At 36.5% G+C, this 17,101-nt stretch overlaps 1 protein-coding gene across 6 annotated transcripts; it reads right to left on the minus strand.

Annotated features, from left to right (window-relative positions):
• Positions 1–585: 585 nt before the first annotated feature.
• LOC307001911 (uncharacterized protein) lies at positions 586–12,880 on the minus strand. 6 transcript variants are annotated; one of them, XM_079618961.1, is made up of 15 exons: positions 12,823–12,880; positions 11,766–11,821; positions 11,008–11,075; positions 6,516–6,702; positions 5,994–6,090; positions 5,803–5,900; positions 4,691–4,753; positions 4,447–4,509; positions 4,227–4,289; positions 4,018–4,086; positions 3,853–3,900; positions 2,758–2,784; positions 2,478–2,680; positions 1,085–1,244; positions 586–941 (listed from the first exon to the last, which is right to left on the minus strand). In XM_079618961.1, exons 4-15 carry the CDS (start codon positions 6,697–6,699, stop codon positions 817–819), a joined length of 1,200 nt encoding a protein of 399 aa, XP_079475087.1. In that variant the 5' UTR covers positions 6,700–6,702; positions 11,008–11,075; positions 11,766–11,821; positions 12,823–12,880; the 3' UTR covers positions 586–816. The 6 variants fall into 6 exon arrangements, 5 of the variants coding, with proteins under 5 accessions (XP_079475087.1, XP_079475090.1, XP_079475089.1 ...); XM_079618964.1 differs by lacking the exon at positions 4,691–4,753; XM_079618963.1 differs by lacking the exon at positions 4,447–4,509.
• Positions 12,881–17,101: the final 4,221 nt, after the last annotated feature.

Consider the following 17,101-nt stretch of genomic DNA (forward strand, 5'->3'; position numbering starts at 1 on the left):
TGAGTGTGGCAGCTAGAAGTCAGCCACAATCGGAGCAGATGTGGGCCACATCTCAGAAATGGCATGGGCCACATCTGGGCCACATCTCAGAAATGGCATGGGCCACATCTGGGCCACATCTCAGAAATGGCATGGGCCACATCTGGGCCACATCTCAGAAATGGCATGGGCCACATCTGGGCCACATCTCAGAAATGGCATGGGCCACATCTCAGAAAATGGCATGGGCCACATCTGGGCCAAATGTGGGCCACATCTCAGAAAATGGCATGGGCCACATCTAGGCCAGATTTGGCCCAGATCTAATTATCCTATAATAAAGAAAATACTCAAATAATTGTATAGTCAAAAGTGATTTAATAAATGTAAAAAATTGATAAATACATTTAAATATTTATATATATAAATCAAAAATAGGAAACAATAAATATATATAAATAAATATTATATATAAATAAATATTATATAAATAAATATTATATATAAATAAATATTATATATATTATATAAATAAATATTATATATATTATATAATATTTATATTATATAAATATAATAAATAATATACAAAATAAAACAGGCAGAGGTCCAGAAGGGGAGGACTGCCAGAAACCAGTCCAAAGAAAACATTAGACCAAGGTCTACACATTAACAAGGTCAATGGCGAGCAAGTGTCAGAACCAGGAGAAGATAAATAAAACAATGTGGAGAATCAACAGATGAACAGTTTAAAATGAGAGCAGGGCAAAAGGGGAGTCCGTTGAACAGGCAGGGCGAACAAGGTCAAGGGCGAGCGATCAGAACCAGGAAAAAATCTTAATTTTTTTGTCTTGCTCGACGGCCTCCGTCCCGGTCTGCGGCAAGCTGCAGCCATCTTTTGGTCCAATGCTCAATTTCTTGGTCTGTTGCGGTGGCAGTTAACCGGTTTCTTCTGACAGCAGCTACAATGACACATATATGAACAACAGTAAATAAGCAAATAATTATTGTTATTTATTATAAATCTATCATTTATAGGGAAATTGTTTAGCTGACACCAAACAATATGAATAAAATCACAGTAGTTATTTTCAGAAAGCCATACCATTAATTACAGGTTTTAGAGAGGTGTCTTTAAATGCAGCCTTTCCATTGATCCCCCTCCAGTTAATCTGACGGGCCATGTCATTTGAAAGGAGGAAGCTGAGAATCCGCCATACGCTCTCTTTGACGGTTGTGCCTCCCCTCAATGCTAACGTGTTTATCTGTAAAAATAAATGTATGCCCAAATGAAGAAACAAGCGTCAAAAATCATCCTTGATTGGAATGTACAAAAACTGTGTGGGCTTTTCCCTATCAAAATAACTTGAGTTCATTTGGAATTATAGTTCACCCCAAAAAAAAATTCCTGGCTCTTCCAAGCTTTATAATGGGAGTGAATAGCCGTTTCTGTTTTGAAGTGGATCAAAGAGTGTCCATCCATCATAAAAGTGCTCCATACAGCTATGGGGGGTTTATAAAGGCCTTATGAAGCGATGCATTAGTGTAAGAAAAATATCCATAATGAAAACTTTATCGACTAAAATAACAAGCTTCCGGCAGACGGCCTTCAAAAAAATGGACTTGGAAAATACAGGCATTAACTGCCATTATAAAGCTTGGGAGAGCCAGGACATGTTTTAATGTAACTCTGTTCGTCTGAAAGAAAAATGTCATATACACTAGGATAACTTGAGGATGAGTAAATCATGGGCTAATTTTCATTTTTGGGTGAACTATCCCTTTAAGAACAAGCAAAAACCATTACAGTTCCTTAAGCAGTAGGAGAAACTTATTCACAACCAGCAATCTCATTGGTTAGTGCTAACTATCACCATCCACATTTTAATTTTAGCAAATCAGTTAGAGTGAGTAGGCTGTAAACGATTAATCGAATCCAAATTAAAAGTTTGTTTACATAATATATGTGTGTGTATTGTAATTATTTTGTATATATATATATATATATATATATATATATATATATATATACACACACACACACATGTATATATTTAAGAAAAATGTGTTATTTATATAAGATAGTTCTATTTATATATAATATAAATCATATAAAATATATATATATGCAGTATATAAATGCAAATATTTCTCAAATATGTATGCGTGTGTGTATTTATATATACAAAATAATTATACACAATACACACACATATATATTATGTAAACACAAACTTTTATTTTGGATTCGATTAATTGCGATTAATCGTTTACAGCCCTAAGTGAACGCATACAATTTTCAAGTACTTTTTCACCATCGGGCCAAACCTTTCTTGTTGCTTAACCATTCCATGTCGAACCGGCCCAGCCAGTATGGATATGGCTTTAACATTTGGTTGACTACCTACTGTACCATTCACAATGAGCAAAAGATGAAAACACTGACACTGAGTTAATTGATTGGAGTAAATAATTTCTATTGAAATATGAAATCTTACCACAGCTGTCTTGTAGTCTTCCTGCTGCAGCTGCCCCTCAATGACTTGAAGTTGTTGGAAACTTGACAGTGGAAAACAGTCTGTGTTTAATGTTGGGCTGTCTTCTGTAGTTGATAATTTTTTGAGGTCGTAGACCAATTTAACCAATGTGCCCATCTGTTCTTTGATCATTTCTTGGTTTGCAAGAATTTTGCGTATCCAAGCTATAAAAAAGAAAAAAAGCTATAAAGAAAAACTGCATATCACTGTATAAAAAAAAATTATAGAAAATTTCACCTACCTTCACTGAAATCAGTGTGGGATGATGCTAAAGAGGGGAACACAACAGGTAAGAAATTAGTTTGAACATGTTAAATGACAGTAGAAGGAAGTAAAATTCTTATTTTTACTATAGGGCTCTGCAGATTTGGTTGTACATACGTTTTTTTAAAAGGTAACTAATGGTTAATGTGGGTTTTCAGTATTAATTAAATTCACCTGTTTTTAGCTAGAGCACACTGCGTTCATTTATACTAGTGACCAATTAGTGGAACTCCACAGGTTTCACAGACTTTATCAGACTTCTGTGTCAGCCATCACCACATGCAACTTGAAACAACTATTTGAGGGGAGCTGACACACTAATCAACTGTTGTTGCTGATTTTGCCCTCCTGAATGTGACCATCCCACTGACTAAGAATGGAGGAAGGTAACACTAAAGGACTTTAACTTTTCTTTCCAACATGAAGTTCACAAAATACAAACCCATTTCCAGAAAAGTTGGGACATTTTGTAAAATGCAATAAAATCAAGAATCAGTGATTTGTTAATTCTCTTTAACCTGCAGCACACCACAAAAAAAGTTGGGACAGAGGCAAATTAAAAGTGAAAAGATAATCCAAGTTAGATTATCCAACTCTTTTGAAACACTGGAATGAGCAGGTGAATTGGTAATAGGTGAGAGTATCGTGTTTGGGTGTAAAAGAGCTTCTCAGTTTTTGTAAGTGAGGATGGGTCATGGCTCATCACAATGTGCCAAATGTCATGATAGAAATGTCAAACAATTCAAATGATCAAATTCCTCAATGCAAGATTGCAAAGAATGTATGTTTTTATGTCAAAAGCGTGCACACCACTGATCTATATCAGTGACGAGCACAAGCCGTCTCTCAAACAGCTTGTGAGTTGCAAGTACCATAATTAGTGGATTATTGCGCTTAAACTGTCAAATTAGAAAAAATTCTGTCAAAATGTCCTTCTTGGTTCAGCATGGTCAGTTTTAGAACTTAAATAGTTGAGTAAGATAACGCATGTTGTGTAACAGTATTTTGGATATATGGGTAAACCTGTAAGATTTGAATGTTGTGTTAGTGAACTGACACAGTATATACTTACAACTTAAGACTTCTGCCTCTCCATGTCTGTGTGGGGTGCGATTCCTTGCTGTAAAGGATAATTAGTGGCAAATGTCAAAGTTTAGCAGTAGCTTTTAGCACATGTTATATGGGTAAAATATGGGTATGGGTTAAATGGGAAGAAAAAGTCTGAGTGTAAATTTACAGGTTACTGATGTCTGTTTCACAGGTGTTGATGTCCTCCTTTGGTTGCTGCTCATTGGTTTTTGGCGCCCTGATGGCATCAAAACAAGCCAAAAATATAGTGTCACCCCTGAATTTGGCTAACATTAGATATTAACACAACACAAAGATATTAACACAATCTTTAAGCTAAAAAGCATCATTACATGTCCTGTGTTTTCAAATACTCACAATTCATAGTCTCTGCCTTCTCTCTGGCCAGTGGTTGAGAGTAATTCCCTGCTCTGCTGGTAGCTGTAGAGGAAAAAAGTGGGAGAAATTGGTGAGGTCAATGTTCAGGAGCTTTGAGGCAAGTTTAAGTCTAACTGATATCAAATTGATGTTTTATTTGTCTGCGGTGGAATGCATATCTACTCTGTAACTTGCATGTCCTGTGTTTTCAAATACTCACAATTCATAGTCTCTGCCTCCTCTCTGGCCAGTGGTTGAGAGTAATTCCCTGCTCTGCTGGTAGCTGTACAGGAAAAAAGTGGGAGAAATTGGTGAGGTCAATGTGGGAGAAATTGGTGAGGTCAATGTTCAGTAGCTTTGAGGCTAGTTTAAGTCTAACTGATATCAAATTGATGTTTTATTTGTCTGCGGTGGCATGCATATCTACTCTGTAACTTGCATGTCCTGTGTTTTCAAATACTCACAATTCATAGTCTCTGCCTCCTCTCTGGCCAGTGGTTGAGAGTAATTCCCTGCTCTGCTGGTAGCTGTACAGGAAAAAGTGAGATAATGATTCTACAATAATTTGGTGTGTGGAGATCGAAAGTGAATGATAATAATGTACTAACAGTAAGGTTTGCGCTGTTGAGGCTTGTGCTGCCTCTCGAGAAATCAAACCAAATGAGTGCAGCACACACAAAGAAACTCAGTAAACATACTGCGGTAAAAATTTATTTCTAACAGCCCTATAGTGTCATTATTCAAATGTAATTTATTGATCAAATGTAAGAATTTAAAATGAACAATGAAGCATACATTTAATAAGATTAGGGGGGAAATGCCCTTTAAATGTAAAAATATCACAAATATGCAGATTTAGATATATCAAAGCTGATGAGAATATTGCTTCAAAATAAATTATATTTACAACACAAAAAAATCCTAGTGAATTACCAATTTACTTGTCCAAAGGACAAGCACATGACAAGGCTTAATGTAGAGCCCTGTTTTATTTGAACCAATTGTATTGCCTCATTGTTTTTATATATGTATTTTAAGTAGGGATGCACCGAAATTACAATTCTGGGCCAAAACGAAACTTCTGGATGCACTTGGCCGAAAACTGAAATCGAAAAGATTTTTTTCTTTTTTAACTATATTAATCTAATTTTTTGCATAATTGTATTATTATTAGACTTTTTTAATGATAAGTCAATAAAATAAAATAGCCACAATTATATTTAGAGTAACACTAAAATTGGACAGAAAATAGGCCCATATTAAAATAATATGAAATATCAATATATTGAAATCAATATATTATTCTTTACTCAGTTCTATGCAACAGAATCAGATTTATTTTTTGACCAATTATCAAAATACAGTATAGTCCTAGAAAGACATTCTCAGAGCATGCAAGCAGAGCATAATCAACCGATTACAAAAAATAATCGTTTGTGACAGCCCTACTTATTCAAAGGCAAAAGTGTATTTCCAGAACTGATGATAGTATTCTTTAAATGAATCCACAAAAAAAAACAAATGTGTTAATTAAACATATTAATAGAACTATGTTGCACAAATTGGCCAATCTTACATTCCCTGATGGGGATGATTTGCACTTCTGGGGCTGCTGGAAGTGGAAAGTTTGCCTCATCCTCAGTTTCACTGTCATCGAAAAAACGTGCCCTTTTACTGATGAAAAAAAATCACACAAAAAAACAAAGATTATTCAATTTATTGTCCTCATTCAGCAGCTATACTCTGCTCTGTATGAGCTGTATTTACATTTGTCTTTTTCTTCTCACGGGGGGTGAGTCCACGTCTGTAAGGTCTGTGTTTATTTCTGCCTCAGGTAGTTTTTGGCGAGCTTCTTCATATGTTTCTGTATAGATAAACAAACAAACAACAAAGTTTCTGTGAAGCAAACGAAAAAATACATTACATATTGAGAAATGATGAATAAATAATGTGAGAAAATAAAAAAAAGTCTTAGGGCCAGATTTAAATAGGCAAAATTAGCGTTACAGCACAATCTCTTTTTTGGGGTGGTAAATAATGGTGCAAATACCAATAAATTCACTAGCACAAACCTTAGTGAATAACCTTAAATTAATCTGAATGATTCTGCATGAATCTACATGAGTCTAAAAGGAAAACTCTTACAAATGCATATGCAACAAGGCAAACATGCCTTTTCTGTGCTAATTTTTGTGTCTCTTTAATAAATCCTGACACCAAAAGAGGGTTTGTGCTGGTGCAAGCTGTTAGTAAATCTGACCCATAGGTGCAAGCTAAGGATATATGTACCTCTAGTCAAAATAATCCGGATTTTGAAGGGAGTCCAGGATGGTCCTGGCTTTACCATTGATTTTATGGCTTTAACTCGATCTTCATATTTGTATGGAGGCCACATACAAACATTGTCCCTTACCCAATTTTGGGGGACAACCTCGACTTCATTTGTTGTTTCAAATATTACGATATGATACATTGTCTGAAAAAGAGTTGTAATTAATTTTAGACTTAATTTAGATTAATAAAAAAAAAAATCGAATTCATATAAATGCCACTTACAAAGCATGTCCCACAATATAATCCAGAAATGATGGTGTTACTGCTTCTCAAGAACTATTTACATTAATTGGTGATATTAAGACATGTGAGTCAGGGGGAAGACTGCAAATTTGTCTCCCACGGGCAACCTCACACACTTCTGCCAGGGCTTTGTGAGCTCAGTAAAGTGCATCACTGTTGACAAATTGGACACAATGAATACTCCCATTTGTCTGGAGTCAAGAGGGTAAGTGTACAAGGCCTCCTTCTCTCTGTACTCTTGAAACATCACATACTCTTTACCCCCATAAGCAATGATGTTTTTTACTGAAATCACTTTACCATGAACAGCAATGCAATCATCTTTGCTCGATATTCGCAGCATGACACCATCAACAGTAAGCTGTCTGAACTGATGTACTGCTTCTGTCAGTGTTTGTGGTACAGGTCCATTTGTATGGGGGCACATTAGGGATATTTCATCAGTGGAATAACAGTTCCTTTCCTCATGTTCTGACAGCCTGCGGATTATCTGTGCAAGTGGATTGTGAGGCTTCCTTACCAATCTCTTAAGCTCCCCAAGAAAGTTTTCATAGGGGAAGCCAGATATGCCATCTAAAGGACCATGCACTTTTACATCACTAGCAAGATGTACCAAGCCATGAATATTGTATACCACCATCTCTTTGCCATACAACAAGCCATAATGCTCAACAAATGATACCAAAAAGGAGTGAGCCAAATCATTCATTTCGATACAATACTTTGAATTTGCCAGAATGTAGATGGCAACAGACAACAGCATAAAGTTATCATAAACCTGGCGAGGCAACACACCCTTTAAAACAACAGGGCCTGTGTACAACAACAGTTGACGGAATTCAGTTGCCTTCCAACGAAGTCTCTCACTGAGAGCCCTAGGCTTTCTGGCAAACTCTGCTGGAATGAACTCCTTCAATGCTACTAGTCTCTCAGAGATACCCAAGACTTGAATGCTCGAAAGCCTTGTACGCAGGGGGCCTACTGCACCACACCACAGATCTGTTAGACGTCTCACTACACCCAAACACACAAGGTGCATGTAATCATGAGGAAATCCAGTTACCATGTCAATGTCAGTTTCTAGAAGAGGACAGTGTGTTAGATGGTGTTCCTCATCTAATCCTAGTCGAAAAGCTTCATCTGTTCTACAGGAGGCATTGTTCTCAGGAAATGTCATGCGGTGTTTCATATAGGAACCTTTCTGCTGACATTTGTCACAGCCGTAGTAGCCTGTGTGAGATTTTATACCTTTGATAAAGGCTCGTGCTGGAGCATCACACATGATAGATGTTACCTTGACAAAGAAAGTCTTGCCACCAAAAACAAAACCTCTTCCTAAACTCTGCAACTCGCAAACTAAGTGACTAAGATAGTCAGAGAGATTTTTTGGCTTAGTGGTCCCACAAAACAAACCTACAACAACAGGTTTCTTAGATAGACCTTTGAACATGCCAAGAATAGGCCAAAGTTGAACTGAAGAACTTTTGAAAAGTGGGAGGCCGTCAAAATTTAGCTGCATGTTAAATGTGTGCCCGTCTGTAAAACGAGAACATACACTTCTCAACGTGTTTCTGAAAGCATTGACAATACCAAAATAGTGGAAAGATCCACCAGCAATCATCTCCACATTGTACTCCGTTTTCGTTTTTAACAGTGACCTTCCATCTTTTGGCAGAAATGGTAAATGTACTCTAAGGATTGCCAATAAAGCAGAAAGTGCAATGAGAGATACACCAAAACGAAGTGCCCAGTCAGTAATGCTGCTTCTAAGATCACTTTCATCGTTTGTTTCACCAGTACTGCTACAATCATAGCTGCTGTTCTCACTAACAGAGATGCAAGTAGGATTCATATCTGAATGTCTGCAGTCAGAGGAAATGCCACCAGGAGGAATGCTAACAGGAGAGTTGTTAAGATTATCATGTTCATACACCTCATGGTCCACTGATTTAAGAAAAGTGTCAACTCTTTTGAGGGCCCTTTTCCTAAGATTGCTGCGTTCATTGTAATTCATCACTAGTGAACCATATACTGAGTCACAAATTAAATATGCAAGGAATATCCCTACTGAGTTCAAGCTCAGGATGTTCACTACCCTATAATGAGAGAGAAACAGCAGATTAGGACAGCAAATTAATAAATTAATTAACGGGATACTTCATCTAAAAATGAAAATTCTGTCATCCTTTACTAGTAATAAATAAACCGGAAATAAACATTTAAAATGACAGTGATTAAACAATATATAAGTCAAGAGTATTATTCTGTATTACAGGTATTTACAGACAGGTCAAAGGAGCCAGAGTCTGGTAGAACAGCAGCCGTATACATCCTGACATTTAAAATAAAAATTGCAAAAAGAATATCTGATCATGTGTCAGTATTCACTACCGAAATTAATAGCTATCATACTGGCGCTACAGTGGATCGAATCTAGTTTGGTTTTGTTTTCCTCCTTTTTTCTTCTTCCAAATCTATGTGCACTCCACACTCCAGATCAGTAGGTGGTGGTAATGCACCTTTTACATTGGCTTGCCAATCCGCCATAAAACACCAGAAGACGAAGAATTACATGCTGAAACAACTGCACTAGATTTTCACGTGCTTTCCGTGTAGCTATCACGACTTTGCGAGATGAGTTGAGATGAGTGCGATTATGGAAGATCTCGTGGTGATTGAGCAGCTATTCTTCATCTCTGCATATAAGGTGAATAAATTTGAATTCATAAATGTAATAACTGTAGCTTATAATAGTAAACTAATCTTGTCGAATTTTATTCCTAAATAATGAATTTGCAATTTTTTCCTAGCTGCATTCATAACAGAGTAAAATTGCGTGAAGCCATAGGGTCTTTATAATGTTAAAGGAACACTCCACTTTTTTTGGAAATAGGCTCATTTTCCAGCTCCCCTAGACGCACTGGTCTTCAATCCTGCTCCTGGAGGGCCACTGTCCTGCAGAGTTTAGTTCCAACCTACTTCAGCACACCTGCCTTTGTATTTTCAAGCGATCCTGAAGAGATTGATGAACTGATTCAGGTGTGTTTGATTAGGGTTGGAACTAAACTCTGCAGGACAGTGGCCCTCCAGGAGCAGGATTGAAGACCAGCTCCCCTAGAGTTAAACAGTTGAGTTTTACCGTTTTCGAATCCATTCAGCCGATCTCCGGGTCTGGCGGTAGCACTTTTAGCATAGCTTAGCATAGATCATTGAATCTGATTAGACCGTTAGTATCCCTCTAAAAAAAAAATGACCAAAGAGTTTAGATATTTTTCCTATTTAAAACTTGACTCTTCTTTAGTTACATCGTGTACTAAGACCGACAGAAAATTAAAAGTTGGATATTGGCCAATATGAGTAGGAACTATACTTTCATTCCTGCGTAATAATCAAGGAACTGCTGCCGTACCAGCAGCGCAATGATCAGACCCGGAGATTGGCTGAATGGATTCGAAAACGGTAAAACTCAATAGTTTAACTCTAGGGGAGCTGGAAAAAGAGCCTATTTCCAAAAAAAAAAGAGTGTTCCTTTAATGTTGGTATTTAAAATTAAAAAAATCTATTATATTTTGGTATTCTAGGATAAATTTTGAATCTTAAAGTGAGTTTTATTAATTTAGATTTTTTTTGTGTGTTTTTTTTGTGAAAGACAGGAGGTGCTGACTGGAAGCGTCAGATCTCGAGTCAATTTTATAACGGTTTACTAATTATGGTACTAAACTAATCTTTTAGTTTAGATTTTTAATCATGAATAATGGATTGGTTGCAGTTTTGCACGATAGTAGCCGTTCAATGACGTCAAGTGATTGTAGTATATTGTAGATTGTAGTTAAATGTATTAACTTTTTCTGCTCATGGACTAATATTGAATTTAAAGTTTGCTTCATTAATGTGAGATATAATAAGCAAATTTGGCATTGTACTATCTTTATTGTTGATGTGTTTTCATTAATAATAATAATAAATGAACCACGAATTAAGCATTCGTTTTAAAGTAAGGGGAAAATCCAAAGACCTTTTATTTGTGTTACAACGCAGGTATACCACGTCATCAGTTTAATTTGCCTTGTTAAAAGTTCTGTTTAATATAATAAATTCATTTTATGCTTCCATGAGTTTAAGTACATATGCACTAAGGAGAAAATAACTAGTACAGACAGAACTGTAAACACCTTTAAGTGTTGCTTAAAAAAAGATAACTTACCTTAGGCTTAGTTGAAATAAGGGGTGGTTAGAAGAAAAAAAAAATCACTGTGGAGGATGATGCAAAATCTAAAAAAAAGGAAATGACAAAAATAATATAGTAACCACTACAGTATAGTCCAAAATGTTGAATGAGGCATGTATGCTGCAAATTAATCTAATATGATATAAAATCAATCTAAAGTGAAACTATGTGCCTAAAAACATCTTACAGCAAAGGATGACTGTGGCGAGGCAGAGGGCCGTGTGATTGGTAATGAGGGACACCTGCACGTCGCTCATTACCAATCAAGCCACCGGCCTCGCACTGTTCTCTCATGGCCCTCTGGCCTCGCCCTGCTCGCCACAATGACAATTATCTGTTTGCAGACAATAAAAATGGGTAAAATAAGGAATGACTGACTGTAATATCAAATATTACCTAGGTCTGTATTTAGACATGCAGAAGTCAAAGAAAAATAATTATTGATGAATAAAATTGTGGTAGAGGATCATATGGATTTTTATTTATTTATTGACCAGCAAAATATTTTGGTAACACGAGAAACTGCATTAATTATGTCCATGTTTCTCATTTTAGCAGATCATTTTCAATCAGTCACAATTTTTAACTGGTAAAGAGAGATAAATAAACATTAACATGGACAGCTAAGATAAAGTGCAAATAAGGGAAACATCTTGAGCTGTTAAGACATGGCTGATGATGTATCTTTAAAGAATTTAAACCCAAATACTAAAGTGTCTCAAAAATATACTTACATGGATGAAGACGCTTAATGGTTGAAAGAGCTCTTAAAAGAGCTTTTGTGGTGTTTCTGTTGACACAAAAGCAAAATGGAGAAAAAGAAGAAACATTTGTCTTTTTGGGCAACATGTAATGAAAAAAAGGTAGCTATAATGAGTAATAACTTGACAACATTTTCATAATGTCTCATAGAAATATTGATGTATGCTATAATTTCTTTCCTATTCACTTGTGTCTCCTAAAATGCCTGACAAGCAAGTAGGTGTCCTCTACAGTGGGCATGAATGAAACGGATGCCTCATAACAGAACGTCGTATTCTTATTTAAAACGTTGTCTTAAAATGTGAATTTATGACAAACGATATAAGAATTATGCTGATTTAAATGGCAAAAAACAAAAACAAAAAACGATTCATTTGATCAAATCATATTTCCATTGAGTGCTGAATTTAGTCATCCAGTCGGGATAGGGGGTTGTCATGGTGAACATTCCAAACATTAGGTATCTCTGAAAAGCCCTGAGTGTTTTGAGGTCTCAAAAAATGTAATCTACAAAGGAAAACTTTGCTGGGTCTCAGGCGGATATATGATACATGGGCACAGATTTATGTTTCTGCCCACACGCGCCGAGACTGTGAGATCCACCGGTTAAAATTAAGGGAGAATATCGTGTTTTTCCGTAAGTGTTGATCGGCCATTTCCGTGGGTGCTTGAGCTATTCACGCGCTGTCTGAGAAGTGTGCGCGCTTCAGGAGTAACGTTAACGTAACTTATGTGTAGCTAACGGATTCAGTTCACTTTCGCATCCAAGAGGATATTAATCGTTTTTTTATATACTTTATTGTTATTATCATTATTAAGTAGGGCCAAACGTTAACATGACAGACACTGGCACGAAAGAGTTACTCTCAATCTGATTTGCGCCATTAGCGCAAGTGACGTAACAGATTCAACGGCAACAGGTTGTTTGTCTCTGTTAAATTTGTTCATTTTTTAAAATGTCATTGATATTTGTAGTTATAATTTGTAAAGTAAGTTAATTTAAAGAAATTGAATAATTAAAGTACTTACCTCCAGAAAAGTTATCAGTCCTCTCTCAGCAGCAGTCGGCAGTCGGGCTGTGTGTGTGTGCACGCGCTGGGCACAGACTTCAGCTTTTATACTGGCTAAGTTCTTTCGCGGGCTTTGCACGCGAGTAATAATTTAAGTCTGGCAGCAAAGTTTATATATTTTAATAATAATAATAATATATATATATATATATATACATATATGTGTGTGTGTCATTATTGTTATATCATCCTGGCATTAAATTATTAATAATATAATAAAACGGCTGTGATCGGTTAATATCTGAAGGAGAGACTGTAAATTTGACACGTTTCTGACTACCTCTATTTTATTTTTTACTTGTAGGCTTATTAAAAAAATCTTGGGAACGATAGTCACCCATAAAGACAGGCCTCATTAATAGCCTACCTTATTATTACATATTTTATAAATGTAAAGAATCAGGCCTACTACAATACACATTGAGGAAACACATTTAAATCTCGTTTAATTAATGATTAATTTAAAACTAGGCCTAATATTTTGAGTCATAGATGCAAAATTCCACCTGCACCATGATAGAACACCTTTTTTGATTTTGTATTATTAGGCTACATTCAACCTAGACTCTTTTACACTGTAAATTGTAATTCGTAACCAAAAAAGCATGCAAAGTGATTAGTAAAATTAAAGAATAGTAGGCCTATATGCTGTAGTAACAAATGCTTATTTAGTGTGTAAGTTGAGCTAAATAATGTAAGCACTTAAGCACTTCACACATCCATTATAAATCGATAAAAAAATTCCATTCATCACATTTACAAATAGCCTACACACGAATTTAAGGTAGTGACAGTTCAAAGTCAATACTATTTTTAAATTGTTCTTTATACAACAGGTGTCACAATCTTTTTGTAATATTAAGTGCCATTTTAAAGTTTCCGATACAGAAAACTTTATGCATGTTTCCCCATATGCATAAAAACATATGCAGAAATAGCCTAGTACAGAAATGAAAAACATTCTCATGAAATTCGTTTCAGATTTGTCATCTTTGTTTTCAGGCTTAAATTAGACTTTGAAGAACAGATTTTACACCAGGTCATTCATGTATTTTTACTGATATCATTTTTCACTGGTAAGATAATTTAGTGTCCCTATTTTAATGAAGACAACTGTGTGTTGAGCTTTATTAGGATGTGAGCTGAATTTTCAGTTTCATTTGCGGCAGTTTGCACGTCGGCTTGCTGAATAGACGCTCAGCCATATCTGTAAACCGTGGCCCGATAACGCGCTCTCGCATGTAAATTTTTTACCATTTTGGGAGGAAGGAGTAAAATTTATATATGTGACCTCAACAAGCAGATGCATTTTTTTAGAACCATTTTGAAACAAAGCAAAAACAACTGATTTAGGGTGTGCTAATTGTAAACAGTGTAGCAGCAGCATAAGCTTAAGTATCTGAAGATTCTTCATTACAATACTTTCCTCACTAATGGCAGTATAAACTGGGTCACAGTGATGATTTGGAGGTAGATTTAGCCTACATCTTTATCTATGACAGTCAGCACTCAAACAGATACTCATGCCCAGACCTCAACATCAGCTGTGTTATTTGTCCTGCCTTCACTGCCTTTTTAGCCATTACCATTAAAGAGTTAGTTCATCCCAAAATTACATTTCTGTCATCAATTACACATTAAACACTGAACTGAAAAACAGCTAAAATGCATGATTTAAAGCTGCTTTGAAATACTCTGTATAATGCTCTATTAATAAACTTGACCCACATGACTTTTGTTTATCAATTCAAGATACTTTTAATTAATAGATTACATTGTTCATTTAGGTCACCAAAAAATTCTATCATAATTTACTCACCCTGAAGTTGTTCCAAACATGTATAAATTTCTTTATTTTGCTGACACAAATTAAGATATTTTTTAAAGAATATTGGTAACCAAACCATTGCCTTGGTAATGCAAGTGTTAAATTAATTTATAAACTGTAAATAAAGCATAACAGTGAAAAATAAGTTAAAAAAAAAATCTGCTCTACTACCATGATAACCATTACGATGAAACATCATCACCTCCAGTGTACTGAGGCCTGTATTGAAGCAAATGGTCAGTGATGACCTCGCAGGCAGTTGCCACAAGCACTTTTTCTAAAAATGACAAAAAAACATCTTAAGTTAAAAGGAAGTTCCACTAGTGTTGTGGCTTGTAGATGAGAGACGCATTTATTGCTCATGTGCACGCTTTACAAGTATTACAGTAAAACTAAAAATATCTCAGTATTAGGTTTGCCAACACAGCTAAGAATAACTGCATTGCAGGACAAAGGTGTTCATTAAGTTTAAACCTCAAAAGGTGTAATCATGTAATGCCTACAATTAAATATATATATTTGGCAATAAATTAGCAAATTGAAAAATAACTTGAAGTTCTTGAACCCAAAAAGAGACCAAGTTATATGATGTTATTATTAAGTTATATTATAGAGGAAACGCTGCAAAAGATTATACTAATGGTTAACTTTATCAATGGCAACTAAAGATTGGCAAGACCTTCAATTGTAGCTTGGAATTTCTCTGTTGTAAATTTTTAACATTTAAAATAAAACGCTGGCGGACCCGCAGGTCATTGTTTGCTGGTTATGAACGAGAGCATTACAACATGGATAAATCAACTTATCAACTTATGAGTAAGTCACCTCGGCTTTCATTGTCAATTGCACTCGTTCCTGTTGCGTGTCCTTAAACTGGCAACCTGCGTGGGGGTCGAGTCTGAGGAGGAGGGGGCGGGGTAAACAACAATCTCCCGTATTTTGAATTTGGGCTGCAGTACCTATTTCCACCACTAGCACAAATACATTCTTACAGACTGCACCTTTAAAGATGTCTATTGAGAGTCCCCACAAATATATGTGTGTGCATGTGCACTAACTACATTAGTCCAAAAAAAGTATTGATTTAATTTTCAGATGTTGCAGGAGACATATCTGGCCCACACACAACAAACTCACACTAAAGCCGGTTTGTTGCACACGGGCCAGATCTGGCCCACACGCAGCAAGCCACGACTCACACTAAAGCCGGTTTGTTGCACACGGGCCAGATCTGGCCCACACGCAACAAGCCACGACTCACACTAAAGCCGGTTTGTTGCACACGGGCCAGATCTGGCCCACACGCAGCAAGCCACGACTCACACTAAAGCCGGTTTGTTGCACACGGGCCAGATCTGGCCCACACGCAACAAGCCACGACTCACACTAAAGCCGGTTTGTTGCACACGGGCCAGATCTGGCCCACACGCAGCAAGCCACGACTCACACTAAAGCCGGTTTGTTGCACACGGGCCAGATCTGGCCCACACGCAGCAAGCCACGACTCACACTAAAGCCGGTTTGTTGCACACGGGCCAGATCTGGCCCACACGCAACAAGCCACGACTCACACTAAAGCCGGTTTGTTGCACACGGGCCAGATCTGGCCCACACGCAGCAAGCCACGACTCACACTAAAGCCGGTTTGATGTGTGCGGGCCAGATCTGGCCCATATAACCTTTGCCGCTGCCAGAACTGAGCCACATGTGCCATAGTTGGCCCAGATGAGGCCCGGATATGTATGCTATCTGGGTACTCAAAGACTCCTTATGTTACGTCAGGCAAAAAATAAGTCCATATTTTACCCGAGGAACATATTTTTGGCCAAATAATGGTCAATCTTGAACTTTCAATACATATTTAAAGACTCCTGATGTTATGTCAGCCAAAAAATAAGTCCATATTTGACCCAAGGAACATATTTTTGGCCAAATAATAGTCAATCTTGAACTTTCTATACATACTAAGAGACTCCTGATGTTACGTCAGCCAAAAAAAAAGTCCATATTTGACTCAAGGAAAATATTTTTTGACAAATAATAGTCAATCTTGAAATTTCTATACATATTCAAAGACTCCTGATTTTACGTCAGCCAAAAAATAAGTCTATTTGGACCCAAGGAACATATTTTTGGCCAATTAATGGTCAATCTTGAACTTTCAATACATACTCAAAGACTCCTATTGTTACGTCAGCCAAAAAATAAGTCCATTTTGACCCAAGGAACATATTTTTGGCCAAATAATGGTCAATCTTGAACTTTCAATACATACTCAAAGACTCCTGATGTTATGTCAGCCAAAAATAAGTCCATATTTGACCCAAGGAACATATTTTTGGCCAAATAATAGTCAATCTTGAACTTTCTATACATACTCAAATACTCCTGATGTTACGTCAGCCAAAAA

The sequence above is a fragment of the Phoxinus phoxinus genome (assembly GCF_949152265.1).
Source record: "Phoxinus phoxinus genome assembly, chromosome: 7".
Lineage (NCBI taxonomy): Eukaryota > Metazoa > Chordata > Actinopteri > Cypriniformes > Leuciscidae > Phoxinus > Phoxinus phoxinus.

Excerpts from the sequence above, each read along its gene's own strand:
- LOC307001911 (XM_079618961.1), bottom strand. The coding sequence starts at position 6,699 with ATGTATCATATCGTAATATTTGAAACAACAAATGAAGTCGAGGTTGTC. Across the intron at positions 6,091-6,515 it reads CCGGATTATTTTGACTAGAG|AAACATATGAAGAAGCTCGC; the intron begins GTACATATATCC and ends TTATCTATACAG. Across the intron at positions 4,510-4,690 it reads GGAGGCAGAGACTATGAATT|CTACCAGCAGAGCAGGGAAT; the intron begins GTGAGTATTTGA and ends TTTCCTGTACAG.